At 36.7% G+C, this 15,243-nt stretch overlaps 1 protein-coding gene across 8 annotated transcripts in view; it reads left to right on the forward strand.

Moving 5' to 3' along the window:
• Positions 1 to 12,660, forward strand: part of VMP1 (vacuole membrane protein 1) — an 89,018-nt gene extending 76,358 nt beyond the window's left edge. For all 8 annotated transcript variants that reach the window (XM_074975029.1, XM_074975034.1, XM_074975028.1 and 5 more), the window contains 2 exons: positions 8,310 to 8,412; positions 9,764 to 12,660. In XM_074975029.1, the coding sequence (XP_074831130.1) occupies positions 8,310 to 8,412; positions 9,764 to 9,907 (247 nt within the window). In that variant the 3' untranslated portion in view covers positions 9,908 to 12,660. The remainder of the gene's footprint in view (positions 1 to 8,309; positions 8,413 to 9,763) is intronic.
• The last annotated feature ends 2,583 nt before the right edge of the window (positions 12,661 to 15,243 follow it).

Genomic DNA, 15,243 nt, shown 5'->3' on the forward strand with positions numbered 1-15,243 from the left:
GGTTTATTCTCCTTAATGTGCAAAGCAAAGCTCTTTAGCAGCTTGGGGACCCCAACAGTATAACTTGGAACAGTGAGCATCAAACTGGCAGAATCCACATCACTTTGATTTTAACAGAACACCATCCGAAGAGCAAGATCTGATTTACAAATCAAAGGTCCTGTCTTTATATGGACCTTTGTTTTACATAAATACCTCAGCACTAATATGGTGCAAGAAGTCCTGTTGAATTGGCACCAGAATTAAAGTATATATTAAAAAAATGGCTTCTAATTTGTGTTTAGACTAAGACTTTTTATTAAAATTCTGTTGAAAATAATCCAAAATGGCTGAGAATGTAGATAATTTAGCAGTGACTTTATTTAAAGTCTCCTGAGGTAGAATTGCTTTTGGACGCTTATGCTCAAATAAATTTGTTAGCCTCTAAGGTGCCACAAGTACTCCTCGTTCTTTTTGCTGATACAGACTAACACGGCTATCACCCTGAAACATTACACCTGACATTTCTTGGTGCAGTAAATCAATGGCTCTCCTCCCACAAGTATATCAGAAACCTGTGGGATTGTGCCTTTATAATACGGTTGTGTACACAATGGGGAAACTGGCGCACAAAAGATTTTAATAGCTTGAAAGGGACACAGTTGTGAATGAAATTTGAGATGTTTTGATGTTAAGACCTTTAGATGGATCACAATAGAATTAAGAGTTTATTTGAAAAGGGCTTGTAGGATTTAAATGTGAACTAGCAAGTGAATGTTTGAAAGCTGTAGTTTTGCTTTTTAAAGATATAACACTGATTTTTCTTGCCCTCACATAGAAGAAATATTTCTTTACAAATAACGATATCCAACAGATTTGAAGTCTAATACAAACTGCAATTACAACTCTGTTAACGTTAGTGTTTAACATACCAAAAATAAAAATCTCTCAAGATGAAGTATTGTTCATGACATTTAGATCACTTGTGTATTTGAGGACATCCCAGATAAATCAGATCACATTTAAGGCAACTTTAATTTCATGGTGTCACAAGTATTTTATTTGAAGATTATTCCGAATAATGTTTCAGATGAAATCAAAATGAAAACACAAAACAGCTTCTTAACCCCAGCTTTGCTCCCCTTGACCTTGAGCATAAACCCGATTTATTTAATTAAATATCATCAGTTTCATTTTCCAATTTTAAAATAATACAGATGACTTATCTTTGTTTCCCCAAATGTTTTAAAAACCAAGGCGGCATTGATATAAATTAAAGCCAGTGGCTCTGCCCTCAGTTTTAGAAGTCAGGTCTCTTTAAGCTGTAGGCACCTTGGGAGTAAGTCCAGATTTGCTGCAGTGTAATCTATCATGGTTGAGTCAGGCAAGAAGTCTGAGGTCCATTCTGACTCACCATGAATTGTGTCCTGGTATTGGTTGAGCCTCAGGGAAATGGATGGTTTAAATACTGTGAGAATCTTTATCAGCACAGGAAATGACAGCTCATTAAAATACTAACCGTTAAGCCTGTTTAGATCACTGTCTGGAAAAAAAAATTAACCATTTGAAGGTTCAGATAACTTGCCAGAAGAAGGTGTACTTTTTGGATGGTGAGGGAAGCATGCAAATCAGTCAGCTTTACTTACTAGTCCAGCGGCACTCAAAATATATCCTTTCAAACCTGTTTGTTGGGGGTTTACAACCAAGGCATAAAACTCTTGTTGAGAAAATTTAGGCCATACAAAACCATAACATCTTGAGCCCTTTTAAAGAAGGGACAACATAAAATGTCTAATTGTGGCTATTTTAGTGAGTGCCTCATTCCTCTTGTGCAGCAATATGAAGAGTAAAACATACAGCTTCCTACATATCTCTTGTGTCCTTTGGGGAAAAACTAAAAAGAAATGTGAAAATTAGAACAGAGCAACTCTAAGCTTGGTATATTAGGAGTTGTACTTGATATACAGTAAAACTTTTCTCTAGCTTTCCACAATTGTGTGGAAGTTGAAGGCCATTGCTCTGTCTGCCATTGCAAGTTTGATCAACAAGCAGAACCAGTCTTCCTCAGAGCCACAGATAATGGAGGAGAGCCCAGAGCTGTGAATTCCCTTCATTACATTAAATTTTTGACTCTTCTTCACCACTGAACACTTTATTTTTTGTAGATCCAGAGAATCAATCTGGTCTTCGACTAAGTTTACTTTATTAGTGAAATCAGAATATGTTCATGGCTCATGCTGACAAAAAGCAAACAGATTTTTTTTCCCCTTTCGGCACAAAAAATAATTTTTAAAAAGCCCCCCGATGTGATTAGGACATGATCTTCTATCTCTTTAGTGTTTCAGGTAGCCCAAAAGGGTAGGGAGAGAGTGGCCAGTTGAAAAACTCTTCCCACAGCTATGGTGAACGTATGCTTCCTGACTCAGAATTGGGCTCTGCAGGTGATAATCTGGTCTCTACAGTTTATCACCCACAAAGGCAACATATGGTTGAATAGAGCCAAAGGGCCAGGTTAGTAAGACGTGTTCACAAACTTGCACGCAGACATTCTCTCTCCCTGGTAAACCCTGTAGAAAACTGATTTGAAGGAGAGTCTCACATGGGCAATCCATTGTGATGAAGCTGGGCAGGTATTTACTTGACTCTGGCTCTAGATTTATTTAAAACAGTACTTTACTATAGCTGTGCTACTTCTGGCCTCTGACATGTTAACCAGAATGTGATGTAGGGTCCTTTTTCCTACGAACTGTTACTTCTTATGAACACTGTCTCTTGAACAAGCACAGTGCCTGTGTGTTCAGTAGCCATGTAGTCTGGACAAGCCCAGTCCTTATATTACCAGTGAGTCTTTCCAGCTTAATGGAAAGGATGTATTTTTAAAGAGAACATTCACAAAATGTGACTTCTGACTCGAGCTTACATCACTTTTAAAATAGAGGTTTTGATCTGTTTAAGTCTGGAGGCCTGGCTGATAGTTTGTATAGTGTATTTAGCATTCTGGTTTACACTATTTTTTCCCCGTCAAACTATTTCCATGATAAAACTGACCTGCGTATATTCAGACTTTGAGTGCGTGTCATTTCTTACTGAGCACAGCCCAGAATTTAATTCGTGTTCTTCAGTTCATTTCTCCAATGGGGTATGAAATTTAATGTACGTTGCTAATGTCCTGATTCAGCAAAGCATGTAAGTACATGCTTAAAGTTAAGCAATTTCTTCTTAAGTGATTTGCTTTTGAGTTCTGTTGAAAATTGGTTATCATTAATTCTTCCAGTGCTACATAATGTAACAGGTGTGGTGTGCTAAAATTACACCTTCAGTGCTACCCAGTGTACCTATTTACATTGAGACTCCTATTCTGCTGAAACTTATAAATTTGAGTAAATTTACACGTGTGCCTAAGTGTTAGTAGAATTAAGCCCATAGATTCTAAACTCTCTGGTGGCCTTTTCTGTAAAGCACTAGTACAATGTTAGCACAACAGAAGTACAGAAAAGGATTACCCAGTTACTGCAAACACTGACCAAATTAAATAGTTATTTTTGATGTTCAAAGACTATTTTTAAAGAAAATTTTAATGAAATTTCAGTAAATACAATCATAAAACAGTAAAGGGTACCTACAGTACAAGAGGTATAATCAGAAAAAGCTAGTAAAATTAAAGTATACAATGAATAATGAAGCTTATCTTAAAAAAACCCTGAATTTTAATATTGCTGAAAGTTCTGATGAAGTGGGTTTTAGCCCACGAAAGCTTATGCCCAAATAAATGTATTAGTCTCTAAGGTGCCACAAGGACTCCTTATTGTTTTTGCTGATACAGACTAACAGGGTTACCACTCTGAAACCTTTAATTATGTTGTAACTTTGGGGGTGGCAAGATTTTATATTGTGTGTGTGTTCTTAAATACCTGCGAAAAAGTACTGTTAACACTTTTCAAATGGTATTCATAGATTCTAAGGCAAGAGGGAGCATGGTGGCCATCTAGTTTGGCCTTCTGCAGAACTGAGGCCACAGAACTTCCCCAAAACAATTCCTGTTTGAACTACAGTGTATCTTTTTAGAAAAACATTGTCTTGATTTAAAAATTCCCAGTGATGGAGAATCCATCACAACCCTTGATAAATTGTTCCAATCATTAATTTTTTTGGTGCATCTCTTCCAGGCAGTTAATTTTTTGTGAGAAAAATCTACTGCTAACCCAAAGAGATTCAGGCTAAGATTTCTGCTGAAATCATAAGCACCATTTCATTATCACCATCATACATTTGAAATGTGGAGTTTTGTAGAGACAGTCAGTGATTTTTGTTTTAAGCAAAATAAATAAATATATAGATACGTACATAGAAAGTTGCAGTGTGTAGTGACTGACACATCGGTTTTGATTACTATGATGTGCAAATAAATTATCAGTGAATCCAGGTGTGTTGGTAACTAGAGCAGAAATGTGTGTTCCAAACTGTTCAACCAAAGTAACCAATTTTTCACAATTCTTTGAGAAATTTTAACTCCATTCAGCTGCTACTGACAAATTCTCTTCAATCAGTAATATTTTTCTAAAAAAAGGCTAAGCTCTTTAATGTAGGATCACCCAAAGTGTATCATGAAGCTTCCAAGATTTGTAAAGTTTTGTTCCATTGAAAAATTTGCAAATCAGTTTTTCAGATGAATAGCTGAAAACATGATATTTAACACAGGTAAATGAAAATAAGAAATCTTTTAAAGCTAATTGTAGCTTCCAGTTAAACAGAAGTGATTCAAAGTTCCTCAAGAAACAGTCAGATTTAGTATAAGATGGTTGCAAAGTAAAATAAAAAGTACAATTTCAGGTTATGCAAATGGTACATATTTTATTCTGAAATCTTTCATTCTGAATCCAAATTGAGAGAGATTATTTTTGCAAGCAAGATAAAATCTAAAAATATTTTCTAAAGCTTAATATAAAAATAAAGCCAACCTCACTGACTTGCATCAGTATCAGGGATGCAATGCAAATTAATGAATTCTGCAAATTCATGAATAAATATAATAAAGGAGAATACTTCATGGAATGTCCTTTGTTCACTTATTATGACAGTTATCACTGTTTTTGATGTTTCATAATGTCTTTGTGAATGATCTTTCTATTTAAACAAAAATTGAGGTCATACATCAGTTCACTACCTGTGTTGCTAAACCTTTGAAAGGTAGGGAGCTTTTTGTATGTGTGCAGATTGTAAAGTATATTGATGAACAAAGTTCTATTGTACATTTAGGGCCTTGATTTCTTATCTCACTGACTTTTATTATTATTATTACTCTTATTTCTTTTAAAAGACCACAGGCTTTCCTCTGTTAACAATGGAAGCTGAGAGAATCTGAACAGAATGGTAGATAGGAGGGATAGAAGCCATTTTACTGTTGGAGGGGATATCTTCCACCACCTTCCTTTATTCAGCCAGTTGTGCAGTGATGTGTGCGGTTTGCATTTAGAAAGCTGGAACCACAGTACTCTTCTGAAGCTACATCTTAAACCCATTGCTGAGCGGCGCAGAACTATGATGCAAAATGCTGTCGCTTCTGCAGTCGCAACTGTACCCAGCAAATGGGTAGAATTCTTGAAACTGATGCTGAAATCCAGGCTGTGGCTGTTGAGTTAGTGGGTTGACATACGTTCCTAAAGAGCCATTAGGAATGGGAGAGCTGTGGCTTGTAATTAAAATGCATTTGATCAATTGCTAGCCTTAAAAATGTATATACCCTGTAACTTGAATTGGGCTCAGTACATTGAGTGAAATGTTAGCTCTTCAGAATAGTGTGTGAGGAAATGGTCAGAGAATTAGTAGTATTGCTTAAATGGCTGCATTTTACTGGAAGATTATAGAAATGATCAAAACTAGAAGTTTTAACTACTAACGTTAAGAAGAATTTTATTTCTAGTATTGCGAATCTACGTGTATAAGCTTGCTACTTTCTAAATTTTACTCTAGCAAAAATGTAGACAACGCACATTTCTTTGGCAACTGAGTGTATAAGTATAAATATGCCATAAAATATAGTCAATTGTTCAATTATGCAGGACCTGATATAGGGTTCCCACAGTCCTTGTATGGATGGCCCAAAGGTCCATAAAATAGCTTAATGAAATTCTGTCATAAAGCGAACTTCAGTCATCATTCACCATTATAAAAAGTTGTGCAGAATGCTTTAAATGAAAGAATTGTTTTAAAATATACTCTTGGTGTATCAGGAGGAAATGCCCTAATCTCAACCCTGTGAACTTCTTCATTTTCATTTCATTGCTGCGATAATCATTATAATTTGGAGACTGAGTAGATGAGGGGGTTTTTTAAACAAAGGGCTTGGACAACTACTTAGTTCAACTCTCATCATTTAAACATTTCTATTTTAAAATTCATATAAAGTTTTAAAAGTAAAATATTACCTTTCAGTAGCTTTTTCCTTTTGTCATGTGTCATTTATTTAAAAAAAAAAAAAAGTACCCAAGAGATAGTTTTAAAACAGTGACTCGTACTGACCAACGAGTCATTCGGGAGAACTTCTGCCGCAAACTAACAGCTGGGCCCTTACTGGGGTTTTCTGAAGAATTGGAAATAGCTTGTAAAAGCTGCTATACCATTACATAAAATACATGGATATATATTTACAGTCGCCTTGCAAAAATTTTAGGAAAATTTACCAGCCCAGCCACAAAATATATTCACCAGTTTATCCACGCTGATGAGGAAATATCTCACTGCAGATATTTTTTTAAACTTGGCATTCAGTAAAATTGCTTGCCCCAAGCTAGTAGAGCAAATCTAATTAACAAGGCCGATAGTGAGCTATTTGCAAAAAGAAAAGGAGGACTTGCGGCACCATAGAGACTAACAAAAAGTGAGCTATTTGTACTTCTGGGATTCTGTGGATTTACTAAAATTTTAAATGTTAGAAAGCCATTGTCCTCCATTTTAACTTGTTTTATTTACCCAGGAAAATGTAATCTGTCTAGTGAAAAGGAGTGAATTGTAATGCAGTGTGATAAATACATGTAATTTAATATGGGAAGTACTTCTCCCCCTTTTTAAAGCACACTAAATGATTTTGAAAATCAGATGGGGCATGTCTTCATTGGGGAAATTTTATGGAAAAAACAAAAAAAACCTACTGGTTTTCACAGAGATCCCTAGTGTAGAGAAGGGACCAGCCATAGGAACTTTTTCAGCACTGATGAGAAGTTGCCATAGTGTAACAAAGGCTTAAAGCATCTCTCATGGGTAATTCTAAAGCACCCAGAACCATGTATTTAGGAGCAAGTAGGTCCCAATGGGAGAGAGGATACAGCTCCTGAGTTATATTACTGTTGACTGGTATGGTCTGCAACGCGTAGATAGTGGATACAAAAAATGATACTGATTCATTTGAGTAGCCTCAAGTTACAATTTTAAAAATGCTCTGGCATCTGCAGAATGGAATTTGGTAGCTACTTTGCTAAGCCTGTCCAGCTTAGTATTTCCAGCTCTTTATAGATGGGAGAAGGCACTGAGTACATAAACTTATCAGTGATCCTTATTACAGTCATCTGAGAACAAGGTGTTTAGTAACATACTGTAGTTTCTATGCAAGTCATCTGCCATAAAACATGGAGTGAATCAGAACAAGGTTCATAGTTCCTTCTTTGTTCCTTTGTTAATCATTGGCTAGTGGGAGGCGTCTTTAGAATTTGCTAATGCATTCTTTTTGGATAAGGATGACGCACAGATTGTCCTAATAAGGACTTAGTTTGAGAAAGGAGCCGCCTTCTTTGAGAAGATAGGAGCAAGTCATAGGGCGGGCAGTTTCTTTTTTAACTGAGGGATGACACAAGCACAAGTCATTTCCTTATTAATCGGTTCAAACCAGTTCTTACAGGAACTGCTGATGATAAATGTGGGACTTCTGAGAAGTCATTCATTTTATTCTCAGCCGTGCATCATTGCACAGGCTTAGCTGAGCTTCTCCCTGGCTTTGAGGAAGTAGTGGAGCATATAGCTCTCTGTGTTACCTCTGAGTTCATTATCAATCTGCTGTGAAATCCTTTTCTTTTCTTTTTTTTTTACTCTTTTTTTTTTTTCTTTTTGAGAGTCTGGGGGACCCACTTGTCCCTCTTCTTCAGATGAACTGATAACACACACTGTATTGTTTGGCTCTCCCAGTTATCCCATGCGGGGGTGATGCCTTCTGTTCTATGGCTCTGATCTGAACTTAGTTCCTTTTGAGCCCAAGTGGTAAGTTTAAAAAATAAATAAATTGTTTTCTTGTTTTTTCTCCCCAAATTTTGTCTTGTTCTCTGGAATGAAATTTGCACCAGTGCTGTCCCAAGTATAGGTCCCTCTCTTCAGAAGCCGTTCCAAGAGTACTTGGAAGCTCAGCGAATTAAACTTCACCACAAGTCTGACAATGGAGTGCCACAGGTAAGAATTCCACCCACTACCTCCTTTCCTTTCTTCTTCTTTGCTACTCCTTGTCTCCTTACCCATTGTTTCTGATTAAGTTTTGATTCTAGTTTTTAAAGACCTGCAAATCTCAAAGGAGATAAGGCTTTGAATCGATTTTAAAAACAAGCTGAGAAGTTCAGAGGAAAAACTGTATTTGTACTACATACAACTGGGTTAGACATTCTATCCATTTGGGAGTAAGCTTGGCAGCTAAGCAAAGCTGGTGGTTTGTCCTGACTTTCTATTCATTTCTTTTGGTACAAGAGGCAAGCTATTAAAGACAGGGAAAAGTTCACTTTACATGTACAATTATGTGTAAAGAATTCCCCACACCATCAAATATTACTAAAGTATATAGGATTTGAATTTCCTTTTCTTGTTAGCTCCTTAACCCTACTCTCCCTCCACCCCACCCCACCCCCAAAAAAATAACCAACCAACCAAAACACATCTTGATGGGCAAACAGAAAATATTAAGAAAATACAGTGTTTAAGTAGGGGCCTTTTCATGCAAAAATCTTTAAATATATGTCCCACGGGTTTAGATATAAAAGGATTAATTAACACCTAAATTTTAGACGTGATATTTTTAGGACAACTAAGATATTGATATACACAAATTATTAACCTTATATTTTAAGTCCTAAACCCTTTGTTTCTATAAACATTTGCTTTCCTAGTTCTTAACAGAAAAAGGGGGGTAATTAAGGGAAGATCAGTCTGGAATAACTAGGCGGAAGCATGTTCTGCCCTTTGAAGTAATCTCTGTGCAGTGCATTGCTGCCCTCCTTTGACTGAAATAGAAAGTAGAAAAAAGCACAGGACTGGAGAACACTGCAGAAGCATGATTTTTTAGTCCATCACATTAACTTCCAGCTACACAACTTGAAATTGATATTCATTGGAAGCTAACATGCTGTAGGCAGTTCAGTAAAAACTGACTGTTAACCAGCGACCGTATTGTACCTTCTGGAAATGACGAGGAATCACATCAGGCTTTCCTAATCCTGAACTTTGAGATACCAACAAAAAGAAACAAAATCATGGATAATAAATCACTTATCAACTCACCCACCTGAAATGATAAGTTGCCCTGCAGTGATTTGGCAGCACCTTTCATGCTGGCTTTAAAAGACCAAAGTTAGCTTTACACAGAAGCCTGCAGGGATCCTGTTAGTTTGTGCTTGTTTCTGGTGTAGTTTGATAAATTATACAGACTCCTGAGATGATTAGATTCTTTCCCTTCAGCTAGGAGGAGGAGGAGAATTCTTTTGTATTCTGCTAATCTGAATTTTTTCCCTTGATCTGTTGTTTTTTGTTTTTGCAGGGGGAGAACTGGTTATCATGGATGTTTGAAAAACTTGTGATCGTCATGGTTTGCTATTTCATCTTGTCTATAATAAACTCCATGGCCCAGAGCTATGCCAAACGAGTGCAGCAGAAGACGTACTCTGAGGAAAAGACAAAATAAGATGGGTAAAACCCATTGAAATGGGCTTTAGCAGACATGCAAGTGACAGGTCTTATTATACGTTAAAAATCGGCATTATTCAAAACAGGGAAACGCTTTTTAAAATCATCAGTTTTCCAGCTGTAACAAGTTTTTAATTATTTTCTTTTGAAAGTAATTCACTATTAGAGAATAACTTTCATTTACAAACGTATGTATGTTAAGGTAATGTATATACTCTTTAATTCAGTCTGAGTTGTACTTTCTCGGGTGGCACGTGGGATGCTAAACTAATGCTGAACATAAATGCTTTCCATTCAAGTTAATTCCAAACTTGATGATTTAATACTTAGCACAACTCCAGATTTCCTGATTAACTTGCAGCCTGGCCTAAACGTAACAATTTTCTTTGGAAGGATGGCTGTCATGCCTCATAATTTCAAGGTCATTGAAATGTGTGTAAATGATAGTAGACTGGGTAACATTCTTGCATGTCCCTCATGGTAATACGAGTCCATCTGAGTTCTCAGAAATGCCGTCACATCGCACATGCTCTCAGTTGGAAAAGCCGCCCTTGCCAACTTCATAATGGTGTAAGCAGAGACGGCTGATGTCAAACTGGTGCAGTTCACTTTTTTTATTCTGTATATTTAGAATGAAGTCAAGATAAAACTTTATAAAGTCATCTTTGATCATTCCAGAATTTCTTGTCAGTCTTTTTAAGCTGTTTCTTCCTCTCAATACCTTTGGTATACTCAGTTTCTCTTTAGTTTCTTTATTAAGCCTATGTCCATTTTATTGCATGCTTACTAATCCTTCCTGTACAGTAAGCACGGAAACCTTTTGTCAATTTTTCTTGAACTTCTTGCTCAGCAGAAGGAAGTAGAAAGCATGTATTTGGCACCTTGCAGTATGGTATGATTTATTCATTTAAGGAGGCTCGTTGAACGACGTTACTAATTTTTTTTTTATCGTATCACTCTAGGTGTTTGCTTAATGTCAGGAATACAGATTTATAGCACTTTGAGTGCTGCAGGAAAAAAGTTGGGGAAGCATAGAAATCAGAAATTAAGACAGGTTTGATGTAAAACACAGGAATGGTAATTAATAACCATAATAAAGAACATTAAAGTATACTTTAAAAATATCCCAATATTTATTCTCTTTTAAATACTGTTACAAATCAGTGTGTGTGAAATTAATTTGCATTGAAGGGGCAGACTTTTTCTTTTCTTAGTAAATAGGTGACCATTCCAATGCTACTGTGTATATACAACGCTTCTCTAATAGTCCCTGAACTAGTAGGAATGTAGTTTTGTTTTATCCATCAGAATATTAAAATAAGTTGACTTTTTAATCAGACATTCTTAAATGGCGGTACATGGATCCTATTTAGGATAGAACTGGCTCAACACCTATTAAATTAGATGTCTGCCCATTAGAGTAGGGCAGCTCTCGAGCAAGGCGCAATAAATGTGCATTTTGTTCTGCCTGAATGTTCACTTGTGTTGCCTACCGTCGTGACATCTCCATGGCTGTACCATCCTGTCGGATAGCTTATCAGACTGATGTTGACTGTTGGATCTCATGGCAACAACAGTCGGTAGGCTGTCTGACATTTTGGTATCTTTCATCTGACCGTTTGCTCATCCATCTCAAATTCTGTTTTTCATTGAACATCAACAGGCATTTAAGTGTTTAAAGTTTAGAACACAAATGATTTTAAATGTAAATGTGTCATAACTATTTTTCTTAAAATATAGCACTCTGCATAAGAAACACCTTAAATTACATTGCAAGGTGTATGAAATTTGTAATGTTTTTGCTTTTGTGTGCATCATACATAACTTTAAACAAACTGTAACAGTGTTACTTGAATGCATGAAGAGAATTTTATATAGACTTCTCTAAACATTGCTTCTGATCTAAAAATCTCAGTGGGACATTTTCAAAGGCACAAAAAGGGCAGTTAGTTGCCCAGCTCTCATTGAAATCCAATGGGTGTTGGAGGCCCCACTCCTGTTTGTGCCTGGAGATTTAACGAAGAACAAAATGTAGCAACAAATTCATATGACTAATTATACATGTATAAAATCATGACTATTTGCTATTTCACAGCAATGGTTTAAATCAGCCAAAACTTAAATTATGCAATTTTTGGTTAGTCATGTGTTATATTTAACAGCTTTGAGGCATTTATTTTATTTTTCCCACAACATGTTTTGACTTAGGAAAACACTGTGGTTTGCCATTTGTCCCACTTTATTTAATAGCAGCTTTGTTTTGTTCAGATCTAACATCTGTCAAATATATGGGGCACTATTCTCATTTACACCAAAGCCGTTTTACACCACTCTGGCAGTGGAAAGGGCCCAAAAGAGTACATTTAATTTAGGCCTACTTTAAGGTCCCTTCATGCTACCAGAGTGAGATGAAAGGATCTTGTGTAACTAAGATTCTGGCCCTAGATCTTTCTGTCTCACAGCATGTCTTCAGATAATTTCTCAAATACGCTTTTAGTTGCATCTTTTATCCAAAGTCTTTACAGTGACTCTGCCTAACAACCAAACAAATTGCAAGCTTTCCCCCACTATATATAGATGATTCTGCAAGCCACATTTATATGTGTCCATTCTGGTGAACTGTGCTGTAATTCTGAAAACTTTCTAAAGTTCATCTTTTATCTGATATTTAGAGAATGGACTGAACAGTATACCTGCTTCTTTCTTATCAGACACTGGATGGTGATCCTTTAATACTTAATACAAGGTAAAAAATAAAGATTTCCAAATTGATGTCTTCATGTTTGCTTAAATAAAAATAATATATCTAAGTGGTATAGTGTTTCCTTTTGTTTCATTTCAGCTGAATAGAGTCCATTGTTTTATATTTAGCCTTTTCATGTTATCCTGTAAGTATGTGCTGTCCCAACACAGACATTCAGTGATAAACATGATTCAAGAAGATACTTCTCAACTGCATTTGACAAATTCAAAGGAAATTCCAAAGCCTTTAACACTGTACGTGGAAATGGGGTTTGGTTTTCCAAAAAGCAAAAGATTCCCATTGTTTCTATGGTTTTCAAATGACACGGATGGAGAAAATTATCCATTTAGAGCTTATCTGAATTACATTTAATGAAGAAATACTGATAGGTATTGTCAGACACGTATGTGCTTTGTTACAGTACTAACGGTGTACTGTGTGCATATACTGTTATCCTTCTTGCAGTGACCAGTGAAGTTTCCTTATTTTCCCTGCACTCTCATTGTTCTTATGTGCCTTGATACTTATTTTTAATGCACATATTTTCCTTGTACCTTTGAGGAACATACAGAAATGAGCTATTAGCAGCCTTAGCAGTGGCAATTAATGTTTTGGTTTAACTGGGCTTTGAAAGGGAAAACTGCAAGATGAAACAATTACCAATCACAAGTGTAAAACGTGGCTAAATCACTAAATAACAAAGCAATTAGTCGACCTAATTATTAAGTCAGGTAGATCAGAGCTGAAATCACAGAAAGGATTTCAACAGATCCTCTTCTTTGATCCTCAAGGCCATGCCAAATGTCTAGACTGGCCGAGAGGATCTCAAAGAAAACCATCTGTGGTAGGAATTTTCCCCATGATAGGTAGAGTGACCATCTGTCCCGTTTTTAAAGGGACAGTCCCATTTTTGGGGACTTGTTCTTATATAGGCGCCTATGACCTCCCCACCCCTCTGCCCCATTTTTTCACAGTTGCTATCTGGTAACCCTAATTATAGGCAAGTTCTGTACTTCCCCCTTCACCCATAAAAATAGCTGTGGAAATGCCTGTTCCCTGTCTCACTGACTGTAGCTCTGAACCACCTGTCTTGATACGTTGCACTGTTCCTTGTTGGAATTATCATTAAAATGGCTGCCCTAGGGATTATGCAGCTGCCTATTTCATATTAATGGCCATTTTTAACCAACATCAGACGTTCCTGAATATTATTCTATAATATCATTTCTTAATGTCCATATTGGACCTAATTTTTAAATTGGTCTCAGTCCACCCTGAGTCTCTTTGCAAGTACAATTCATTGCAGGCACAAATAGCAGTTAGACATCTCCCTGATTAACAGGCACAATTGAAAGTATAAATACTTGTGTCCATAATTGACTACAGGTGCAAAAATAAAGGACGGTGATTATGTGTATTCCTCAGAGGCAAACAATAAAAATGGCAGGTTTCCTTGAAGCACAGAGTTAAAACTACCTTTTAATAGCAGCAATATGCTAAAAGGTTGAAATTATTCATATGCATGAGAGTAACTACTCCCAGCTCCCACAGGGATGCAGTAATAAGCAGTGTGTGAAAAGTGAAAGAGAACAATAACCAGTGTTACCTGGTAGGCTCTGATCTTCCTCACTGACAACAGACTAGCCTAGGTGGTAAGGGTTTTAATTGCCCGGACTTTGGTGGGGGGGTTCCTGATAGCTTCTTCAGTAAGTTTTGAATGGGATAAACACTTTCCCTGTGATAAGACATGCTAGGACGTTCAGAACCATATAACAGGCAAAGTTTGCATATGTTCTTGCAGGCTCATTTTAAATGCGATTATGCAAAATGTATTTGAGCTTGTTGCAGCACTCTCTTCTAATGGAAGAGCTGGAGGGCACAGCATTCCAACAACGCATTCCTTCCTCTTTCACCCACTTCACTTTTTACTGTACCACACGGTTGGTGAAAATGCCCATGAAAAAAAGCTTTATTAAAGGCAACAAAACAATGCGTTTTGCTAGACTTGTTTTGGGGGACGAAGGAAGAGGATGTAATGTAGGCTGGAGTTTTCAAAGGAGCCTAAGGGAGTTAGCTGCCCAACTGCCGACCTAATGTTTAGGATGCTGCCCAAACACACACACTGCTTAAAAGCTACAGTCATAAAGTGGGTCTAGCTTCATCCTGCTGCTTGTATTGTATTTCAGGTACCAATGTATGTAGTATGAAGTCAAGAGTCTGGAATAGTCTTATTGCTACATAGTCAGCAAAATGCTATTGTGTGCATTTATCTGTGTTCATTCAGACTAAACAGGCTTTTCAGCTGTGAAGTCATTCAGCCCGCTCACTGTTCCTGCTGTGCAGCTGGAGAACTGTTGAAAAAAGAAAGCGCTCCGAAGTTTTAATGCTCTAAAATGAATCTAAACATGTAAATAGATTTTTTTTTATAGGGAGTTAATTGGGCTGAACTTTATTTTAGTCTGTTTTAAGCTAACGTTGGTCTTTACTACGCATGATTCTTATCATTTACTGAATGACTAAGAGAACCTTGAACATGTTAACGTGAAAACCAAAGGTCAGTGTTCTCTAAACATCACTTAACAAGTTGTTTA

The sequence above is a fragment of the Natator depressus genome, chromosome 17, assembly GCF_965152275.1.
Source record: "Natator depressus isolate rNatDep1 chromosome 17, rNatDep2.hap1, whole genome shotgun sequence".
In the NCBI taxonomy this organism is placed as follows: Eukaryota; Metazoa; Chordata; order Testudines; family Cheloniidae; genus Natator; species Natator depressus.